This window comes from Syngnathoides biaculeatus, chromosome 6 (genome assembly GCF_019802595.1).
Source record: "Syngnathoides biaculeatus isolate LvHL_M chromosome 6, ASM1980259v1, whole genome shotgun sequence".
Lineage (NCBI taxonomy): Eukaryota > Metazoa > Chordata > Actinopteri > Syngnathiformes > Syngnathidae > Syngnathoides > Syngnathoides biaculeatus.
The window spans coordinates 32,737,532-32,759,180 of NC_084645.1; the positions used below are offsets into that span (position 1 = coordinate 32,737,532).

Sequence of the window (21,649 nt, forward strand, 5' to 3'; positions counted from 1 at the left end):
TTAAAATAATTTCACTGATAAAATGTAATAGCACATCAAAGAAAATAAAAGTCAGACTTTAATTTATCCGTGTTTACTTTCATTACCTTTGGGTAACAATTTCCATCACAGTATCAAGATGCAGGCACTTTGTACAACAAAATCAAAATGGCCCATGAGAGGTGGGAGGGTTCAAAACCATCATCATGGGTACTTGCTTTGATTGTAAACTGTGTCAGGTCGAGTGCCAAAAAAGAAGAATGTAAAGTTTGCAAGCATTGATCGTCTCTGTTTTGCGATGGATGTAATTAAAAATAAATGCTCTTTATAGGGTAGGACTATGGTGCAACTGGACAGTTAGTTTAAATCCCGGCCCCGCCTCTGTGGAGTTTGCATGTTCTCCCCGTGCCTGTGTGGGTTTTCTCCACGGACTCCGGTTTACTCCCACATCCCAAAAACATGCACCATTAATTGGACACTCTAAATTGCCCCTCGGTGTGATTGTGAGTCCAGCTGTTTGTCTTGATGTGGTCTGCGATTGGCTGGCAACCAGCTCAAGGTGTACCCATTGACAGCTGGGATAGGCTCCAGCACTCCTGTGAACCCTTGTGAGGATAAGCAGCTAAGAAAATGGATGGATGGATGAAGATGAAGTCATTGCACCTAATATCATCCATTCATTATTTTCTACAGTGAGCGTCTTCATTAGTGTCACAGGTTTGCTGGAGCCCATCTCAGCTGACTTGGGCACCCTTGACTGTTTGCCTGCAAAGGCCAACGCGCATCCTGTGCCGACACACAACCTTTCTCACCTACTGACAACTTAACTAACATCTATTAACAACTTTCTTCCATCAAGCTAACATTTTGAAATATGACAGCAAGTGTGGGAGCACCCGGAGAAGCCACGCAGGCTTGGGGAGAATGTGCAAACTGAATGTCCAAACCTCAGAAATGTCAGACAGTTCATAGAAAATTATTCAATTTCACTAAATTGGTCCAAAGAGTCTTATTTATTCATCCATCCATTTCTTTGCTGCTTATCCTCACGAGGGTCGTGGGGAGCGCTGGAGCCTATCCCAGCTGTCAACAGGCAGGAGGTGGGGTACACCCTGAACTGGTTGCCACCCAATCGCATGGCACATCAAGACAAACAGCCGCACTCGCAATCACACCGAAGAGCAATTTAGAGTTTCCAATTAATGTTGCATGTTTTTGGGATATGGGAGGAAACCAGAGTGCCCGGGGAAAACCCACCCAGGCACAGGGAGAACATGCAAACTCCACACTTGCGGGTCCGGAATTGAACCCATGACCTCAGAAACCGTGAGGCCAACGCTTTCCGGCTGACCCAGCGTGCCGCCCCTTATTTATTCATTAGAAATAAAATATCCATGTCATCTATATACAGTATGCCAGCAACATATTGTGACACGCAGAACAATTAAAATGTACTTATCCAAGTTGGCAGAAAGTACAATTAACTTGTGCATCCACCCTGTGGCCATACATACAACAGAAGAAGAGTTTTGTGTTCTTCAAACCAGGAGGGGATTTGACGTGTAGAAAACGTGACCAATTTGATTTATCATCATCAGATTTAGTGCGGAGATCTTTCCCTTTGGCCCAAAGGGTGGGAAACATCACAAGACCACCTAACTTCATTAGAAACATAACTTAAAGAGCAATAAACAAAACAAAAACATTCCATTTTACACTGGATTCAATTATAAAGAAACTTCCTATTGCTATTGTGAGCATTACTGTCCCTTTAAATTTCCTCTACAAACTCATTAAGGGGCATTCAAACAACAGAAAGTGACCGCCAACTACTGGCCTGCAATCAACATTTCGGTGCTTTCAGTCGGTTTTTTTGCAGGTCAATGTGAACATTTTCTGGTTATGATTAAGTCGTTGACCCTCTGGCGGGTCAAACCTAGGACTGGTTGAGACAAGTACTCTCATCCACATGCCGATCCGAGTCGAGCTCATGGATAAAACTGTAGCGGCGGTACACGGAGCCGTCCCGACTCGTGTACACCACGTCCACCTCGTCGCCGCTGTCCGGTTCGGGTACACCGTGGGGCATGTTGGCGCCACCGCTCAGTCTCTCGTAACTCTGCTTCCAGCAAAGCCTCCTCCGCGCTCGGGCCGTCACCAAGGCGAAGGCCAGCAGAGCGATAGCCAGGGCGGCCAGTAGCGCGATCGGAGCGGCGCTCCAAGTGTGATGGAGGACGCTCGTAGACATGCTCTTGCCCGTTATCGGATCCTCTCCTGACTTGGCCTCGGGGGCCTCCATGCACAGAGCTACAAAAAAAATAAAAAGTAAATTTTACAGTATACAGTAAAAACTCATTTAAAAACGCTTCAGTCATGAAATTTGCGATATACTGTAGCACGGCCACAATAGGCGAACAGCGAAGTAGGAAATTGTAGAGTGGTAAAGAAGTTGGTCGTAACCAAGGTTGATGGTTCACGATCGCGACAGCGTCTACCTGAGCGGCTGTCGCAGACGCAGCAGTCCGTGAGGTTCCCCTCCGGCTCACAGCAGGGAGCGCAGCGGTTCTCCACGGCGTGAAGGCCGGAATCTCGGTGACAACTCAGGCAGTGGTCAGGTCTGGAGCCGCTGCAAAGCTTGCACGAACTGTCGCACGGCGCACAGGTGGCCTGCAGAGGCAGCCGTCAAAATGCAACTTTTGAATACTTTTGCAAAATTCCACTTAAAACATTTATAAAATATGCAGATTCATTTGACATTACAACATTTGAAGGGGGAAAACGGTGTAGATTTCCAATTAAGAGCAAGCGGGAATGGATAGATGATTGTTTCACCATTCTAGGAATAAACACGATCAATGGAATGCATAACAACAGCTCAGCAGAATATCGCCAAATTGAGCTCTGATTGAAAGTTTAGGTAGTCAATGCATTGATCCAGCCATTTCAGTTCAGTAAACATCAACTCCTGTACTTTTGGTGTGTAGTTAAATATTCATATATATATATTTTTTTTTTACACTGGACTGCACTGCGACAGGAACTCATCATCGTCGTTGACATGTACAACACGTACAGGTATTGTCATATATTGGGTACAGTATCTATGAGCTTTGCTGTAAGCTCTTGGTTGAATTTTTAAGGGTATGCAATGTTTGAAAATATTTGTAAGCATTTGAAATGCTATGAAAATTATATATATATACCCCATCACCTGCAAATAGCATGGTTCCACTATATTTTTACTTACACTTTTTTTTATGTTGTGCTTAGGAGTCATGCCATTGTTGGTCCTTATCAGAAGGCCACATGTAGACAACCATCCATTCACACCCCATGGACAATTGAGAGTCTTCAATTAACCTAATGTATGTTTTTGAAATGTGTGAGGAAATTGACCTTTCGGACCTGTCAATCACTCATACAATAATAGCCAATCAGATAGCCGCATTGTATTAACCCCTGGCTTGACCCCCCCCCTCTCGCCGTATTGTGCCAAAAGCAATGCTGGTTGTCAGTAGCGTGCGCTTGGAAAAGTTAATGCTCCGAAGAAAATGGTCCTCAGATGCGCTTGGGGAACATGCAATTCTGATGAAAGATATCCTCCTAGGTTACAAGGAGCCCGGTTGATTCATTTTCCAAAGCCTAAAACGCAGTTGACGAAGTGTCTATGATGGATTAAGTCTGGCGGAAGAGCGCACGTACACCTAAATGTGAACAATATCAACAAACACAAGGCTGTATGTTCGAAGATAAGGGAGGGAGAAGTATCTTCTCTGTGTTTGCTTTCATTATTATCAGTGCTTTATACATTGCAGGAGAACAACTTTCACTTTGTTAGTGTATCACTAACCTGCTGAATGAAGTGTGTCATGTTTTATGCCAAAGAGTCGGGTTCCTGATATGTAAATGAAAAATGTCATGCAAGAGAAATGTCCATTTGCCTATTTGGATCACATCGGACTTTTAAGAGAGAGCACTGGGTCCCATTGCGAGCCAAGTCAAATGAATACACTCACTTATAAAGACCACAATGATATTACTCGTGAGCTTTCCGAGTAAAAAGTACTCGCCCTGCTTTACATGCGAAGTACGATTCCACTATTTTATCCTCTTGGATTTCAATATGAAGTTTGTGAGCCGTCAAACGTTTTTGCATCGATCGCCAACGTTTCGCTGTAACTCTGGCATTGCGTCCTGCTCCGTCCAAAATCTTAATTCCGTGTACATACATTATCCTTGCATGAAATTGTTGAGACCTCTCTTGGACAAGTCTGATGCATTTGGCAAAAAAAACAACAAAAAACAAAACAATATTATCTGGAATATGAGATAGGGAATCAACTTCAAACATGTTCTGTTCAATCTTCATTTTGGAAGCTTGTGGGACATGGCAAAGGGGGCGGAGCTTAACACTGCCACCGGAAAGATCCATTAACCCCTAACCTCAGAACTATGAAGCAAACATGCTAACCATATTTCACTGTGAGGCTGAGAAGAAAACCTTTTTTTCAGCTGGAACAAATTCAAGGCATTTCAGAGGGAAAAAGTTGACTTTGGATACGAGGATGGCCACGGAACAAATTCAACTCAGTATCTCAGGGGACAGCTGAGACGTCAAATTTCAGGTAAGACCCTGCATGAACCCCTATCTAGAGCTTTAAAATACAGAAACGAATCCAGGCATCTAATTGCAATGTCGTCCACCATGAGATCAAACTTATTAGCCAGGAGGTGACATCGCCTCAGGACCGGCTCCGTGCCATGCCCCACGAATAAACACTAGATGAAGTGCGATAAAGATGGATATAAAAGTGGTGGTGACAATATAACAGCGTTTGCACCACACCTCTTCAGTAAAGTACATCCCCTCTTCGCAGCGTGGATAGCAGACTTTGTCCTTTAGCGTGCTGCCATTGTCGCAGGTCATACAACTCTGAGGGGAGGCGTCTGCCAAACACATACATCGCTTGCTGTGAAAAGAGTGCCCGATATCGACATATAGGCAAGCTAAAGGTGGCAAGAGGTCAACTCTTTTAGGTTGAAGGTTGCCCGATGGTCACCTGTGCAGGTGTGGCAGCTGATGTGGCATTGCAGACACACGTCATCGAGGCGGTAGAAGCGCTGTGGGCAGCGCTCCACGCACAGCTTAGTGCCTTGCAGCTCCAAGAGTGGGGGCAGGCAGGCCCGGCAGGACTCGGGCCCGGGACCTGTGCACATCTCACACGAGTGGTGGCATCTCTCACAGTTGGAGCCCGCTTGGTAGTACCTTTAGTAAAGCACAAAGTCGGTGACATCGAGGGGATTCTTTTGTCGATTGACCCGAACAAAGTCAACGGCATTCATGCCACATATGTTGACTCAAAATCATTTTCCCTGAAAGGTGGAGCGAAAAGCAAACAGACTGTGAAAAGAAGTAAGGTTTCAATACAAAGTCAACAGTATCGAAACAACGAGATGCTATTCAGTGTCGTACCCGGTCGGGCAATGGCGGACACAGAGATGAAGGAGGCGCAGGAATCTCGGGGAACACGTGAGGCAGTCTCTGGGCGATGACCCCGTGCAGGTGGCGCACACGTGGTCGCAGGGCAAACAGAACCCCAGCTGGGTTCCCTCTGCCTCCTGCCCGTCCGTGTACGTACCAGCCGGACATTCTCTCACGCAGGTCCTGTCTGTGAAAGAGTACACAGACACACCTTTGCTTTTACGATCCCCTCAACGACAATTGTGGAGATCCTATTCTCGAACACCCTCTTTTTTATTGTAGCCAAAAAAAAGATTCACATTCTATGGTGCTAGTACATTTTCATAAAATACAAGGTGTAGACGTCAAACCTTTTCACATTTCACAGCAGCGTAGTCCGGTGCGCCACTTTGGTGCCTTGACTTCCAAGTTCCATTTGTTCCTTGCTTGTAACTCAAAACACATTCAAATTCTTTTGCCCCATTGAAATTATGGAAAAGACAATCCAATGAAGCTCTTCACGAAACAAAAAGGTTGAATGTGTTTTTTTAAAATGAGAAATGTAGCACTCTACAGTACTTCTTGAAATAGCTGTAAAATAATTAAAGTGCATGTAAAACGAAAAAAAGTGAGTAATGAGTGAGAAAGGACTAATCTGACACCTTTAAAAATAAACCAAAAACCTTTGTCAAACATTTTAAGATGTTCTCAGGGCACTTTGTCTGAAGAATACCATTACTTTAAATGCTGCATGTTCACAGTAATTCTCCAGCTTTAACTCTCTTCAGTTCTAACAAACTCAGTAAATGATTTACCAACAACGCCGCAGAAAATACAGCTGCGTTCTTTATTATATTATCAAGGAAACTAAACCCTAGGAAAATGAAACCAAAATCTGAAACAAAGAAACGGTCTTCTATGTCATTATTTGGTGCTAAGTGATGATTATGCAGGGGATTTAGTTTTTGATGTCCAAGTGGTATCACTATCAAACCATCAATATGCCAGTGTTGAGGTTATATACCGTAATTTCCGGCCAATAAACCGCGACTTTTTTCACACACTTTGAACCCTGCGGTTTATTTGTGCATTTTTTTCTAACAGCCGCAAGGGGGCACTCGAGCGGAAAAGGTAAGAGTGAGACCGGTGGAATATATATGCCGAGGAGGTGACTTTTACCAGTCCAGCCTTGTTAGCTACTGCCGTGTCTCTGTGATTTTTATCCGGAATGTTATTTTTACCAGTATGTTTGTTTTAACCGGCCCTGTTAGCGCGGTGGCGCTAGCGTTAAACTCTGTGAACCGTCTTTCTTTGTAAATATCTCATGTTTCAATGTCAGTTTCAATGTGGGCACTTGTGGCTTTTACACGGCTGTGGCCTGTGTATGTACCAAATGGTATGTCCTTTACAAATGTACTGGCCAGATGAGGCTTATAACCAGGTGCGCTCTACGGTACACATTTTAAGCATTTTACGCAGTTTCACGACCATAATGTAAATAAACTGTAACAGAGCATTACAGTGTGACTAAAGTGTCCGTACACAGTAGCGTGCAGGTAATTGATTCAAATGAATATAGGAGTGGGATGGAAACAGGAGGTCAAAACATGTTTTTATAAAAATAAATAAATAAACAAATAAATAACTAAATAACTAAATAAAATAGTCCATCGATCCAATCATTGTAGAGCAAGGAAATAATTTCCAACATAACAGCAGAGATAGGAAATGTAAGGAAAGCTAATTTGCTTTGTTACATTAATTTGTGTATATATGCAAACAATCATTTTGGGGAAACATCATAGTTGCATTTTACAGCACTCTAAAGCTGAAGTACTTGTCTTGAAAATATTCAAACGCAAGCATATTTTTTGGGAACCCTGCATATTGGTTCGCTTGACATCCGCAAGCACTTCAGCCCAGGATGAAGAAAATCAGTGGAAACTCACTGTGAAGGTATCTGGGGATGGCGCACGTCAGGCACTCGTCGCTGCCGAGCCCCTCGCAGGAGTAGCAGTGGCGGTGGCAGCCCATGCAAGTGAACTGGTCGTCGTGCAGAAAGGTCCTCGGTGGGCAGTAGCTATCGCCGGTCACACCACATAGCAAGGTGTTCGGATCCAGCACCAGGCCTCGTTCGCATTGGGTGCACTGGTTTGGGTCCGGACCGGAGCAGCTCGCACATGTCTGGTGGCACTCTGTATCATTCAGGAGAACTATTATTCTAGTTACATTGATAAGAATGATATCTTTGCCTTTACAGTAATAATTAATTGTTTATTATTGTTATTTGCAATGGTGTAGAGCTGCACTATATCATACCAAGGGCTATTTGTAATATTTGCTCCAGCTCTGTAGCTAAAATGGAGGAACTAATATATGAGCTAACTTCTGAGGAGTTGTCTTATAATCATGCTTTCAATGCAATAACGTATTGGCCACTGAGCACAGACAGTAGCGGTACAGTGCAAGGGCAGCATGTTCAAGAAACAAGCCGTTTTCAGTAAATGTGTGGCTGAAACAACATCGAGAATGGAGTGGGCCACACCTGACCCACGGCCTGTACTTTGCCCACCACTGATGTTTACTATTGAGAAGTAATTTCCAAAATAAAGTTTGGGTACACCCTGGATTGGTCGCAAGTCAACCACAGAGAACATATCGATATAGACAAACAACTGTTCGCACTCATATTTACACCCGGAGACAATTTAGTCTTTGATGACCCTAGCATGCAGTGTTAGGGAATGTGGGCGGGCAGCCGGACGACCCGAGAAAAACACAAAAGCAAGCAAAGGCAGAACATGCAAAAGCCACACAGGCGAGCTTGAGCCGAACCGTTGTGATTGTGAGCTAGACATGACTGGGTCACCATGCTACTGATACCAAAACAATTCTCTTTGAAGGAGCCTAAATACAACTTTAATAACGTTTGGATAAAATATGATTTGTTTATTCTTATAAAAAGGAGCTATTCACATCATTTGCAGATTGAAATCCATCCATTTTCTGAAGCGCTTATCCTCACTGGGTTTGCAGGCTTGCTTGAGTCTATCCCAGCTGTTACAATAATTATTTTTTACAGAATGTAGTTTTAATTCATAGTATTTAAAATGTGTAGATAAAAGGGTAATTGACTGTCCAGCGGAGGCTTCTTTGATTACACACCTACACTATTCATATAAGCAGGGAAGAAAACAACGCCGGCAGCACATGGTTTGGTTCACAATTCTCAGGGTCTTTTTCTCTTTACTGCACCCTTGTCCCACAATCCAAAAACATACCACGATTAAAGCCTTGAAATTGTCCATTGGTGTGAATATGACCGGTAATAGTATTAAAAGTGACCAGCTGTGACTAGTCTACAATGCATCCTGCCTTTGACCCAAAGTCAGCTGGCAACCACGGCAGCTCAGCTGCCAAATGAGGACAAGTAAGGCAATATAAAAATGGATGGACAAACTTTAATTCCCCTCATAAATTTGTTCATATTACAAGGCTTACCTTGGCACTCTGTAGCTGCTGCTTCATAGTAGGTGCCAGTTGGGCACTCTTTTGAGCATGCACCCTTATAGAGTTTGTGAGTAAATGTGGAGCAGGTCTCGCAGTCATCTGCCAAAGGCCCAGAACAGCTGCTACATGTCGGGTGGCATAGAGCACAGCGGCCCCCCTCCATGTCTTCAAAGTAGCCCGTGGGACAATTAGCCTTACATGCACCGTTCAGCATCAGGTACAAGAAACTGCACTCTAGAGGGAAAAAGAAGAAGGGTGGCAGGACTTGTGGTTTGATGAAATAAATATTCATAACTCACTGAAGCAGGTCCTGTCGTCCGAGCAAACGTCACAGTGCGGGGGGCAGCGCCTGCAGGTCCCGTCGTCTGCAGGGTAAGCCCCCAGTGAACAGTTGAGTGTGCACACGCCACCCTCCAAAAAGCGACCGTCAGCACAGGACAGACACTTTGTACTGGACCCGTCACACGTGAGACAGGAACTATCACAGGCGTCGCATGACCCCTCTGCTGTCTCAAAGTACCCTCTGGAAGTAAAATCAAATCAGATTTGTCTCAGGCCCATAACATAATTGATCATTTTGCAAATATGAAGTCCTGTACATTCTTTTTATTCCATGATTTAAAAAAACCAAAACATTTATAACTCTTTATTTCTCAACCTACTTAAACAATTCAATTCCATGAAAATATTCCCATCAATCAGGAGATCATGGGTAGTATTTTCCATGTTAACCCATTTAATCCATAATCTAACATTTTCCATCAGTAACAAAACTATTGCAATCAATGGAGACATTCGCAGATCAAAGTGTTCAAATTCAGGATTTCTTATACAATTCAAATACTGTAATTGATGTGTTTCTGCCTCCACATTTCTTTACCAATTTAAACCAAAGTTTAAATATAAATCTAATATAAGGAAAATCCAATTTTACCCATAACCTCAAAATGTTCCTACTAAAGAATTTCACATTTTTCACAAAATTATCTTCAGTTTATAATTAAGCATGTCACAAATTTTACACTTTTAATTGCATCCATTTTCCATAGCGCTTATCCTCACAAGGGTTGCAGGCGTGCTGAAATCTGTCCTGGCTAACTATGGGTGAGAGGCGGGTTACACCTTGAACTGGTTGCCAGTCAATCGCAGGGCACATACTAACATTTGCACTCATTCACACCCATGGGCAATTTAGAGTCTTGATTTAACCTACAACGCATGTTTTTAGAAAGTGGGAGGAAACTGTATTACCCGGAGAAAACCCACGCAGGCACGGCGAGAAGATGCAAACTCCACACAGGTGAACCCGGATGTGAACCCGGGACCTCAAAACTGTGAGGCAGATGCGCTAAGCAGTCGTTCAACATGCCGCACAATTTCTATAAAAATTACAATTTCCAGTAGTGTATTTTACCAAGATATGATGTAACAAACAATGGTACAATCCTCATTTGATGTGTTTCTTTGGCTTTATGGCTCAGCAACTTTCATATTGTTTTCACTGAATTTCTAGGAGAAATGAAATTTCTCGAAAGGATACAAGCAGTTTAGCATCTTACTCTGGGCAATTTGACCAGCATCTCCCCTGGTGAAGAAAGAGCTTAAAGCTGCCTTTGGTACAGCCAATGCAGTTCTCACTGGAACCCACGCAGGCCTCGCAGTTCGGCGAGCAGTTCTCACACAGCTCAGTGGCCGAGTTGGCATAGGAGCCGGGGGGGCACTGAGCCACGCAAGAACTTTCCTGGTCTAGAAAAAACCCTGTGAGAGCACAACCTCCGTTGAGTGGGATCATGTGTGGATTTGGTTGCAAGACAGTGGGTTTTTGTACCTTTAGAACACGAGGAGCAATCCAGTGCTTGAGGCCCAAAGCAGGTCTTGCAGGACCCATCACAAGTGTGACACTTACCATACGATGCTAGAATGGAATAAAAACACACACAAGGGAAATTTCAACTCATATAAGATCTGACTTAGACATTATTATTTATTAAAGAAATAAATGTTTCCTTGTGTACTTTTTGTTTGTCAGAAAATGTAAAAAGCAAACATGATGGAGGCTGGAGGGGGGGGGGGGGGGAGGTGGTTCTTGCACTGAAATTTGTAAAACCGGTGGCGCTAATAGGGTTGAAAATTGGAACCAAGGGAGGACTGAAAAATTGTCAGGCAGGGGTCGGGGGATAAAACAATCCACAGTTTGCAAACCAGGGAATTTGGCTGTGGAAATATCCGACCAATCGCAGTTACACTTTCTTAGTCACGTGACGTCACATACTAAGAAAGCGTAACTGGTTTGGCTGGCTGTTTGGTTCTGACCTGAAGTAACCCTGCCTGATGGCACAGACGGGGAATTTTAGACAGCGAATTGTAGCAAGTTGAATTGTTAACATTGAAAAGGTACACTGAAATACAATTATTGAAAATGTGATTACTTTACATTTAAAATTCATATCCAGGTGGCACATATTTACTTCCAAGGCATAAAGAAAAATTGGCACAATGTTTTTAGAGTAGTAAAAATCATAATCATATGCAAATATGAACATCATCTATGAACTATAAATACATGGAAAACACACCTGACAGGACTGTTCATAATAATAGCACGGTTGACAACATTACTGGTGCTTAGAATGTGGTGGAGAGCTGTGTGCCGAAAGAGCAAAACTTTTGGACTAAAGCAGCTCTTGATTTAGACCTCGCTGGTCTGTCGAGAGGATTCAAACCGGTGTAGCTGTAAGCATCCACACTCTGCTCAAGTGTCCTCGAGCAAGACACCAACCATCAGCGAATGAAGACGTCAAACATCAGGTCAGCCTCATCTTGGGCATCTGGCACTTATCTCAAATATGAGCACTCTACTTAACTCCAAGGGGGGAAATTAGCCACGTTCATGTCTGTAAATATGCCGTACCATCAAAGTAGTGCCCCAACGGGCAGTTTGCCAGAGGACACTGCCCGTGAAGAGGGGGGTTGCCTCCCAGACAGAGGTCACAGTCTGTTGACCGAGGCCCGTGGCATGTATGGCAGGAGCTGTGGCAAGGCTCACAGCGCCACCCTGTGGTGTCACTATAGGTTCGTTGGGAGCACTGTTTCACACATTTGCCTCCTGTCGTGCACAGAGTGGGAAAAAGGCAAAACTTAAGTGGTCTGTCATGAATGTGGAATACCAGAATCAGAATCAGCTTTAATGGCCAAATATGTAACAACACACAAGGAATTTGTCTCCGGCCGTCGGTGCCAATGTGGTACGACATTTGTGTTGCGTACTAAGAAGAACAAGCATAGCAAAAGTCAAGAAAATTTAATTAGTCTACACACCCATGTTACAATGCATGTTGTGAAAACAACAAAACATTCAGGCTTCAAAGAAAAAAATAGATCTGGAAAACCCTGCTAGAATATCTGAAATAAAGCAGAGGCTCTTGAAATGGTAGCAGATGTGTGCTGACTCCTGTTTAACTTTACTTTGAATGCAATTGGTTAATTCTCTCTTCAATGTACCCGACATGCCAATATCAAACCATCAAATGACTTAATTTTGCACGTCATAGCTTGCACACTGCTGCACTTGCAAATCATTTACAATTCAAATGAAAGTGGCATGCCAATGGGTCAATTCCACATAAACAAGCGTAGCAGGAAAAACACTAGTACTCCACTTGGGAACAAAATTGATAAAAGATCAAGTGTGGTACCGTTTAAGAAATAATCTGGCTGGCAGGCAAGACACAGTGCATCACTCTCACAGTCTGTGCAGGGCGTTGGGCAGGGAAGACACACACCCCTGCCCCGGTCCTCGTATGTGCTCCGAGGACAGTGCTTGCGACACTGGTGTCTGAAACTATGAAGGAAAAAGTTAATAAACAACCCAAACCTAACGCCAGTCACAATATTTACCCTTGGTAAATAATAATTTGTCAAAAACGTAGCTCGTTATAGATGTGTGAAACTGGTCAATTTATTGTTGACAAAACTCAAGTTTATTTTAAGGCAATACATTGAGCTATTGTGACATTTAAATGGGCCTTTCAAAGCGTCACAATAGAAGATGTATGTTGTTACAGGCTGGCCCCACCAACAGACATAATGACGAAACATCAACCAGACACAAAACAGATTTTGCTTCGATTTCCTTGCCACTTAATAAAGCTTCTTAATTAATGTTTATTTGCAGCAAAGAGGCAAGAAATCATTGAGCTGCCCTCTGTGTCCTCAGGGACCAATCCAAGGTATTAAACGTGAGCCAACCGCCTTGAAATGTAGTGCAGCGAAAGATGTCACCCACACAAAAATTACAACAGGCAACAATCCACTAATCCTCTGGGTCTGTTGTGCCACATTCCCTAATGAGAGTCTGACCCACTGACAAGTCGGGCTCCAATCTCTGTGCCGTTGCCTTGGCGCTGAGACGCACAGGCCGCGCGAGGGGGAACAGCTGGAGGCGCTACATAGTATCAATCAAGTCACGCACAATAGCATCTGGCACAGACCAGCCGCTGTCTCTGGAAACGCACCACTTGAGAAACTGCAGGATGTTTGAGGATCCCTCCGTGCAAATATTGGACTCTCCATTCCAGAGAAAACACCAGCATTTCCCAAGCAACAACTCTTTTATTCTGCTTTTCCTTTATGCAGTGTGTAAATTAGGTAAAACGCACTGCAGATGCACCATAACGTTAACCTTTGAGGGATAAAACTGTCCTGCTGAGCGTCAGCAAATTAGTAAATTCTGATTTCCTTAGAGAGGAAGCAAAATGTCAATAAATACCAAACATCCATCACATTTTTTTCAAAGTGAGGCTAACTTACAGACTCATTACATTTTCATTAGTTAGTCACATCACTAAAGTAGAAATATATGCTCAGAGGCTCAACTCAACTTAAATTATAGTCCACTTTAAAAAAAACTGACAATCCTCAAGCTATGTAGAATATAGACTCATTATTTTTAAAACTGAAGTGCTTTTATAAAAATACATGGGCCTCTCGAGTGCCGACCAACCCATCAAGTGTGAAATTAAAAAACCAAAGAAAATCTTCTGTAAGAAGCACATTTCTGACATGCCTGTGAGCGAGCCGTTTTGCACTTCTGGCCCACTATTACAAATGGAACAGTTTCCTAAACTCTGGTACGAAACAAACTTATTTCATTCAGATTATTGCACTCGCAGGGCATTGAATAAATAACATCTGGACTTGACTGGTTGTGCAAAAAGAAATTCGGCATCTCATCGGAGCAGGCGTCGTCACTTCATTCACATGGGCTGGTTAGGACCGTTCTAGCCCGGGTTTTGGGATGGAAACCCAACTATAATCTCTAAACTAGAGGGACGTACAACCAAGAATGCTTTCACTCTTTTGGGGCGCAAACTGACAGTCGTTAAGAAACATTGGAAAGGACAATGAGAGTCACCCTCTTTGATATTCCATGCAGTTGGAAAACATCGCTGAGGGGATACCTGAAAGTCCAAAAGTGGGTGTATTTTTTTGGTGTGTTATTTGTTAGATGGTAAATGAATGAATCTCGACAGAAGGGATGAAATTACAGCATTGTCTGTGGGGGATAAGTTAGTGTATGTTGCACCCCCGCTCCTCTGTTTCTCAACCTGAACGTAGATAGCCTCTCTCGCTCCTCATTCAAACTGCTTTCTCTGTACAGCATTTATACATTTTTGTCCTCAAGAGCGCGCCGAAACAGGGGAGTCTTGACCTGAAACATTAGCCCTACTCTGTGGTGCATGTCACAGTGCTACTTGTGTTGTGATTGAGAAACCATCTGTAAAGAGAGGAAGGGGCTCCAGCTATCCCCCACATATAGAGCAGGGGTAAAGTATAGACCTGAAGAAAACCTAAACAACCATGGGGGGGAACATCCAAAGACCACACACACACACACACACATTTTGGAGCCCGGCTTTGAACTCCTAACCTCAAAGCTTTGTTAGAAATATGCTAACCAATCTCCCTCCACACGTATACATCCATCCACTAATCCATTTTCTTTTTGCCACTTATCCTCACGTGGGTCGCAGGGAGCGCTGGAGCCAATCCCAGCTCTGAACGGGCAGGAACTGGTTGCCAGCCAATCACAGGGCACATAAAAGACAAACAGGAAACCGGAGTGCCCGGAGAAAACCCACGCAGGCTCGGGGAGAACATGCAAACTCCACACAGTTGGGGGGCCAGGATCAAACCCTGGGTCCTTAGAACTGTGAGGCCAACGCTTTACCAGCTGAGCCACCGTGCCGCCCCACATGTATACAGGGTACCTATTATTATCATCTTAAAATGGGAAAACAAAGAAATAATGTCTGCGTGGATATGGATCCGCAAGCTACTGTAAGTTGCTGCTGGTGAACCTCCATAATTTTAGCAACATGCAGGAAACCATTTTGTCATACACATGCCAGTAACCCACTAACTTCTATCCAGACAATTAAGTCCAAAAGTATTAATATCTTATTAAAACCCTGTGTTATAGTTATAATTTTTTGAAGGGTATCTTTTAGCTGGAATTGACATAAGAAAGAATGAAAATCACATTCCAAATTAAAATACATTGTAATGTGGCTTTACCTTCTGTGATTCAGAAGTGGTGACGTCAAGGTGGACATAAACCCTTGGGCAGCCCTGCACTCTTTTTCATACATCTTTTATTGTTCCTCTGAAACAAACCCCCCTCTGAGCACCACTGCGGCTCAGGTAACTGTGTCTCTTTCTGAATGTGAGGTAACCTGATGCATATATATTGCCAGAAAAGGGGCTGGTGCCAACAATCAGAGGTCTGTTTCGACTCTCTTAACTGTGATCCACACACAGTGATGAGTTGGCTCTGGATGGCCAACAGCAGTTTTTGAACATAGAGTAAAACTTTACAACTACACAAAACAAACGGGAAATGCATGTGTACAACTCCAATTGCCCAAGGCATGATTTTTATCTGAGCTATTTTCTAAACCAAAATCCCAAGCTTTGTCCTTCAAACCCCTTCAATTTTACCTTAACACCTTCAAATCACAATTTAAATAGTCATGATGTATTCCACAGGTGTCAAACTCAAGGCTCGGGGCCAGATCCAGCCCGCCACATGATTTTATGTGGCCTGCGACGCCACATCTACAGTGTGAAATTTCAATTATTCTTCTAAAAATCTGTACAAAAATTTCAAATTGTCATTCATCATAAATGATAAAGTTGAGATATTACAAGCATTTTTTTGTGTTACCGAACGTGAATAGTTGAAAAACAGATTACCCTTGATTTCTGATTCCAAAAGTAGATCATAAATTGATGATGTAAATACAATGAGAGTATTAAATATTTCTATTGTTTCACAGTCATAACGGCTTCCCAAGGGAAACCGGAACCACAATGTGGCCTGCGAGAAAAACGAGTTTGACACCCCTGATGTGTTCATTCACTGTCAGGATGGATGAAAGAAGGAAATGTCAGTCACTGACAGATAAAATGAATGCAAGATTAAAAAAAATAATTTGAAAAAAAACTCACAGAAGGTAACCTTGAACACAACTGGTGCAAATCTCAGGATCTTCTGTAAAAAACAAAAACAAAAACATAAATAAATGAATAAAAATAAAAACCATTTTCAATTCTTATAGGACAGATTCAGAGAGTAATTTTGCAAACAGCGTTTTAATAGACACAACAAACCTTCAATAAATACATCAACAAATTTTGAAGTAAAAGAGCCTTTTACCTACGGCGCATGCTTTGCAGCCCATCTCACAGTCAATACATCCGCCTGTATCGGGATCCTGCACTTGTCCTGGAACACAGAGATATACAAATGTGACATTTTGTGACATTTTCTGCAAATACATTTTCGAAAAAGCTCTGGTCTCTATTTGTATCACATTTAAGCAACTGTGTAGCCAATGAAGGTCGAAAAATGCTCATGAGCAAGCTGTTGTTCTTGGATTTGTCAACAACATAATATTTGTTGCCCCGCTTACCTATATCACAGAGTGTCATTTGACAGAGCCCGTTATGGAGTTTGTAGTGTTCGCGGCATTTAGCACATATGTTGCCATCTGCGCAGAGTTCACAATTGGCTATGCAGGGCAGGCAGGCATAGCGACCCCTGTCAGGATACAGTCCGCGGGGGCAGTGCGTCCGACAGCGACCTTGGTGGAGGAAACGTTCCTGTCCCTCTTCATCTGAAGGGAAAAGGGCACAGAAGACCTGTTTTTAAAATTTCGCACATGTTTTCTTGTTCAATATACAGTTTGGCCCCAACAAACAATTTCATGCAGTTCATCCATCAACAAATTTCAACACCACTTATCCTTATAAGGGTCGCAGGTGAGGCAAAGCTTATTTTAAAGTCACCCTAGATTGGTCAGTTGCAGGAGCAAATATAGACATGGACAACCATTCGCACTCACATTCACACCGTCAATGAGAGGGAATTGAACCCAGTCTCCCTACACCAAACCAAGTCAAGCGAATGTACCACTACACCAGGGCTCAGCAACCTTTTTGGGGCTGAGGGCTACATCGTGACCACCGACCGTATGAAGGGCTACGTGACCTGTTTGAGGCAAATTTCAGACTCAGTTCATTACACGTACATAAAATATTCATGTTTTTATTTATTGTAGTAAATGACATTACAGGTATTTTAAAATTTTAATTCACGTAAGGCAGTCAGATTCTGAATTTAAACCACAAATAATAGTAAAAATTTGTGGCCCATGTTTTTTCAGAACATACCTTGCGGGCGCCTTTTCTGGTCCTCGCGGGCTACCATTCGCCCACGGGCACCGCGTTGGTTACCCCTCCACTACACCATCAGTGACTCTCATGGATTCCCCTTACTCACATTTTTAATGGTAAAGACAGCTTCTCAGTTACATGGTCATGTTGAATATCATATTGATGTGATTAACAGCAAAATATTATCAATAGTATATGAGTGGTTAAGCTTCTTGAGAAAAATTTGACATTTTTTGAAAACTTACTTAGCTAACTTCAGATTTTGATTAAAAGCAAAAGTGACATTTTATGTTCTCCAGGGAGGCTGTCTCTCTCTCTCTCTCTCTCTCTCTCTCTCTCTCTCCTCACACACACACACTGAAAACAGCCCTTGTGTATTCGATCCAAAAGAGGACGGCTTGTGGCATTATTAAACGTTTGAAATAAGGTGATCCATCTTACACCTTAAAGATATTCATGACTGGATTTTTAAACTTGAATCATATCTAATAGGAGCCGGCAGTCAGGCTGCCGTTAAACGTTAAACGTCGTCATTCCTGCACCTAGCATTCTGAGGTACGGCTCAAAACATCAGTTCTGTTCTGATGTCGTTAGTGATTGAGCTTAGTTTTGAAAATCTGGACTAATACATATCCCCCCCTCCCGTCCCCCCCCCCCCAAAAAAAAAGGGAAAACGTTGGCAGTGTCGATAAAAGTCCTGTCTTTACATCACACTGTACGCTCTACATGTGATTTTTTTTATTACTGTCTCAAAGATTTGCATCTGCATTTAAGAGGAACAAAGATATTGGACTTGACATTTGTAAAAAAAGAAAGAAATCTCCAGAGAAAGAGAGGCTCAATATGATTCATGAAACTGTGGATTTTGTTCGTTAGTTTTTAGTTGCTTGTAGGAAATATCTTACATCATTTTGCAAAGCTAATATTTTGTTTCTCTAAACTTATATTTGTCTGTTTTCATTTATTTGTGACTACATTTATTTCAAAACAATATGTACACATTTTGTTCCAACACAAATGAAAAGGAACGATAATGGTAACTTGTTTTGGAGTCACCAACTGAGAACCTCGAATTCTCATGTAAAAACTTTCAAATCTTCTCTATGAATAAAACCGAATGGTCACAGCGGCCGGCCGGTTAGAGCATCTGCCTCACAGTTCTGAGGGTCGGGCTATAAATCCCGGCCCCACTCGTGTGGAGTTTGCATGTTCTCCCCGTGCCTGTGTGGGTTTTCTCCATGGCACTCCGGTTTCCTCCAACATCCTGACAACATGCAGGGGAGGTTAAAAATCTAAATTGCCCACAGGCATGAACGTGACTTTGTACGGTCGTTTGTTTATATGTGTCCAAGGATTGGCTGTCAACCAGTTCAGGGTGTACCCCTCCTCCTCCCCGAGGATACAGTAGCTGGGGGCTCCAGCACTCCAGCGATCCTTGTGAGGATAAGCGTCTCAGAAAATGGATGGATGGTGACAATGTATACAATGTGTAATCTCGAGTCGCTCATATATTCAGGTGGCCTTGGTTTGGCCTGAGGCATTTCTAGAAAGAGCCAGGCACAGCATTAACTGCAAGAATCGAGTTGGGACAGCAGAGGAGCTGCAAACTTCACCTGCTTTTTGAAAGTCCACCACCCAGCGTGCACAAATACACACACCCAACGGCTCCAAGACAATACACAGCGGAGATTGACTTTTGATGCTCTTTGAAAAACATCACGACTGCCATCCGTAGGGCTGTTTAATATTACGCATAAAACTCTACTGCAATGTGTACTGACTTACAGATGGAGTTGGATGGAGTTCACACAAATGTGACCACGGCACAAGTGTTTGTGTGTGTGTGTGCGTGTGTGTGTGTGTGTGTGTGACAGAGAGGTTAAACCCGGTGAACCGGGCATATAATTCTTGCCAAAGAGGACATTTTCCCCTTTCCCTGGGATTAACAAAGAGCCCATTCTAACGCGATCAGATTACTCAAAAAAAAAAGCAAGAGAAAAATGAGCACACCTACATTTTTTTAACAATGTCAAGGGCCCCTCTGTTAGCAGAGATGTTAGAAAACTCGACCCACGACTGTTTCGACAAGGGTAAATGATAAACTACAAAGCACTTCGGTATGTCTTTAACGGTCATCCATTATAATGGTGGACACGAGCAATCCATTACAAATAATATACAAATAAAACTGATTATACGAGCTCCAAGGAGTGGATGAATTGTTTATAATATCATGACAAATTAGTCCACTGATGTTTTTTTTTTTTTTTTTTTTTAAAAAAAGATCCAACCTGTATGATTTTCTATGAATAAATCACTTTTTTTTTTTTTTTTGCTGTGTTCTAAGCCGTTCATCCTTTTACTCACCCACTCCACAGGTAGTGCACTCAAACAGCTCATGGCCCCTGCACTCGGAGCAGGTGGGATGGCAGAGGACGCACTGGCTCTTGAGCACAAACTGCCCTCTCGGGCAGGAAGACGGAGGTCTGCAGCCGACGAGAGCGAAGATGAGGACTTGGATCGCGGCGAGCAAGAGGGACCTCATGGCTGTGGCTATGGTGACTGCGAAAGTGAGGAAGAAGAGGAGGAAGCAGTGCTGCTGACTGACTCGCACCGACGCAGTGTCAGTGCAGCAAGTGAAGCAACCGGACTCTAACACCAACCCACTAATACTGTAACTTGCTAGACCAGTTCAGTGGGAAGTGGACACCAATGGTCAATGTGGAGAATTATATTATCATATTAGATAAGATATAGGTAGATGAATAATGTATGGGTGTTCACCGGAATCTACGAGCATGCATTCAAAATGTGCGTGTTGTAATCATCTGACCTAGATTTATTCAAAAGTAAAATGTAGGTCGCACCCGGTTTATTGAGGTTTAAGGGGAAATTAGAGGGATTCTGTGGCTGGGATTCCACGCCGCGGCTGTTTATTTATTCAACTGCCGAAAGCGGTGCCAACGTGGGTAGAACATTTGTTGAAGTAAGGTCTAATAAAAGTCAAAACAAGTATTTTGAGATGATTTGAAGCAGGAGAGGTGGCTCATGAGGACAAAAATTAGGGTTTATCAGAAGCGACGTAGCTTGGGGGAAGGATTACCTGCCTTTACCGTTTACGCACAGACTATTTAAAACGCTTCAGTAGTATATACGTAAATTATGGTAAACTCGTCGCTTTATTTGTTACCAGAACCACAAAGTATACCAACTGAAATGCTTCGGGAGTCCAAAATTTAAAATACAGATTTTTTTTTTTTTAACTCAGGCACTACAGCGGCCTCTCGCGGGTTTTTTTGGGTCCTCGCTCACTTCACGCTTCTGCGTGCGCGCTCCTGAGCTCCGGCCGGTAGTTGACGTCACGCGGCAGCCGGAGGGGGCGTGGCTTGTCTGTGCTGCAGCGGAGGAATACGACACCAGGATGAGCGAGCGCGAGAGAGAACGACACGGAGAGGAGGGAGGGAGACGGCCAGCCAGGAATTAACGGTTCGTCAAGAGGTCTGCACTGATAGCGTTACGATGGGGAGCAATGACTGACGGAAGAACGGTAAGAGACACTCGGGTTCTTTTTTTTTTTTTTGTATGGGAGGTTGGTCTCTCCCCCTTACAGTACGACAGGCCCCTGTTTCTATGACTGCTTTACAGCCATGCACAATAGGTTAGCACTGCGGACAGGTGCACCTGTCTTCTTTATGTGCGTGGACGTGCTTCGATGCGTTCCTCTTGGGCTACGCTTTAGATTTTATTTTTAGGTTTGAGGATCAAACGTCCGAGGCCAGCTATTACGACAAGTGGTCGTGATACAACGTTAACCGTTGGCGAAGAGTTAAACACTGTCAACATGAATGTGAGGCTACATGTGTGCTTAGTCACATGCATTTTTTTTTTTTTTTTGGTGATATACAGTAGCAATGTACATGTGACAGTCGGCTGTTTTGTGGGAAGCTGGCCCGTTTTCTAACC

The 21,649-nt window shown here is 43.2% G+C and overlaps 2 protein-coding genes across 3 annotated transcripts in view; one reads left to right on the plus strand and one right to left on the minus strand.

The window, feature by feature from the left end:
• Positions 1-28: 28 nt before the first annotated feature.
• LOC133501931 (proprotein convertase subtilisin/kexin type 5) lies at positions 29-20,369 on the minus strand. The gene is made up of 16 exons (XM_061822134.1): positions 20,054-20,369; positions 16,924-17,127; positions 16,668-16,736; positions 16,460-16,502; positions 12,646-12,791; positions 11,862-12,056; positions 10,779-10,865; positions 10,510-10,708; positions 9,250-9,473; positions 8,942-9,184; positions 7,390-7,635; positions 5,453-5,648; positions 5,040-5,245; positions 4,826-4,926; positions 2,475-2,646; positions 29-2,286 (listed from the first exon to the last, which is right to left on the minus strand). The coding sequence occupies exons 1-16, from the start codon at positions 20,229-20,231 to the stop codon at positions 1,916-1,918; spliced, it is 2,880 nt and encodes a 959-aa protein (XP_061678118.1). The 5' UTR covers positions 20,232-20,369; the 3' UTR covers positions 29-1,915.
• Positions 20,370-21,076: 707 nt separating this feature from the next.
• The window catches only part of otud7a (OTU deubiquitinase 7A), a 36,306-nt gene continuing 35,733 nt past the window's right edge, over positions 21,077-21,649 (plus strand). For both annotated transcript variants that reach the window (XR_009795318.1, XM_061822135.1), the window contains exon 1: positions 21,077-21,233. The gene's annotated coding sequence lies outside the window, so the exon portion shown is untranslated. The remainder of the gene's footprint in view (positions 21,234-21,649) is intronic.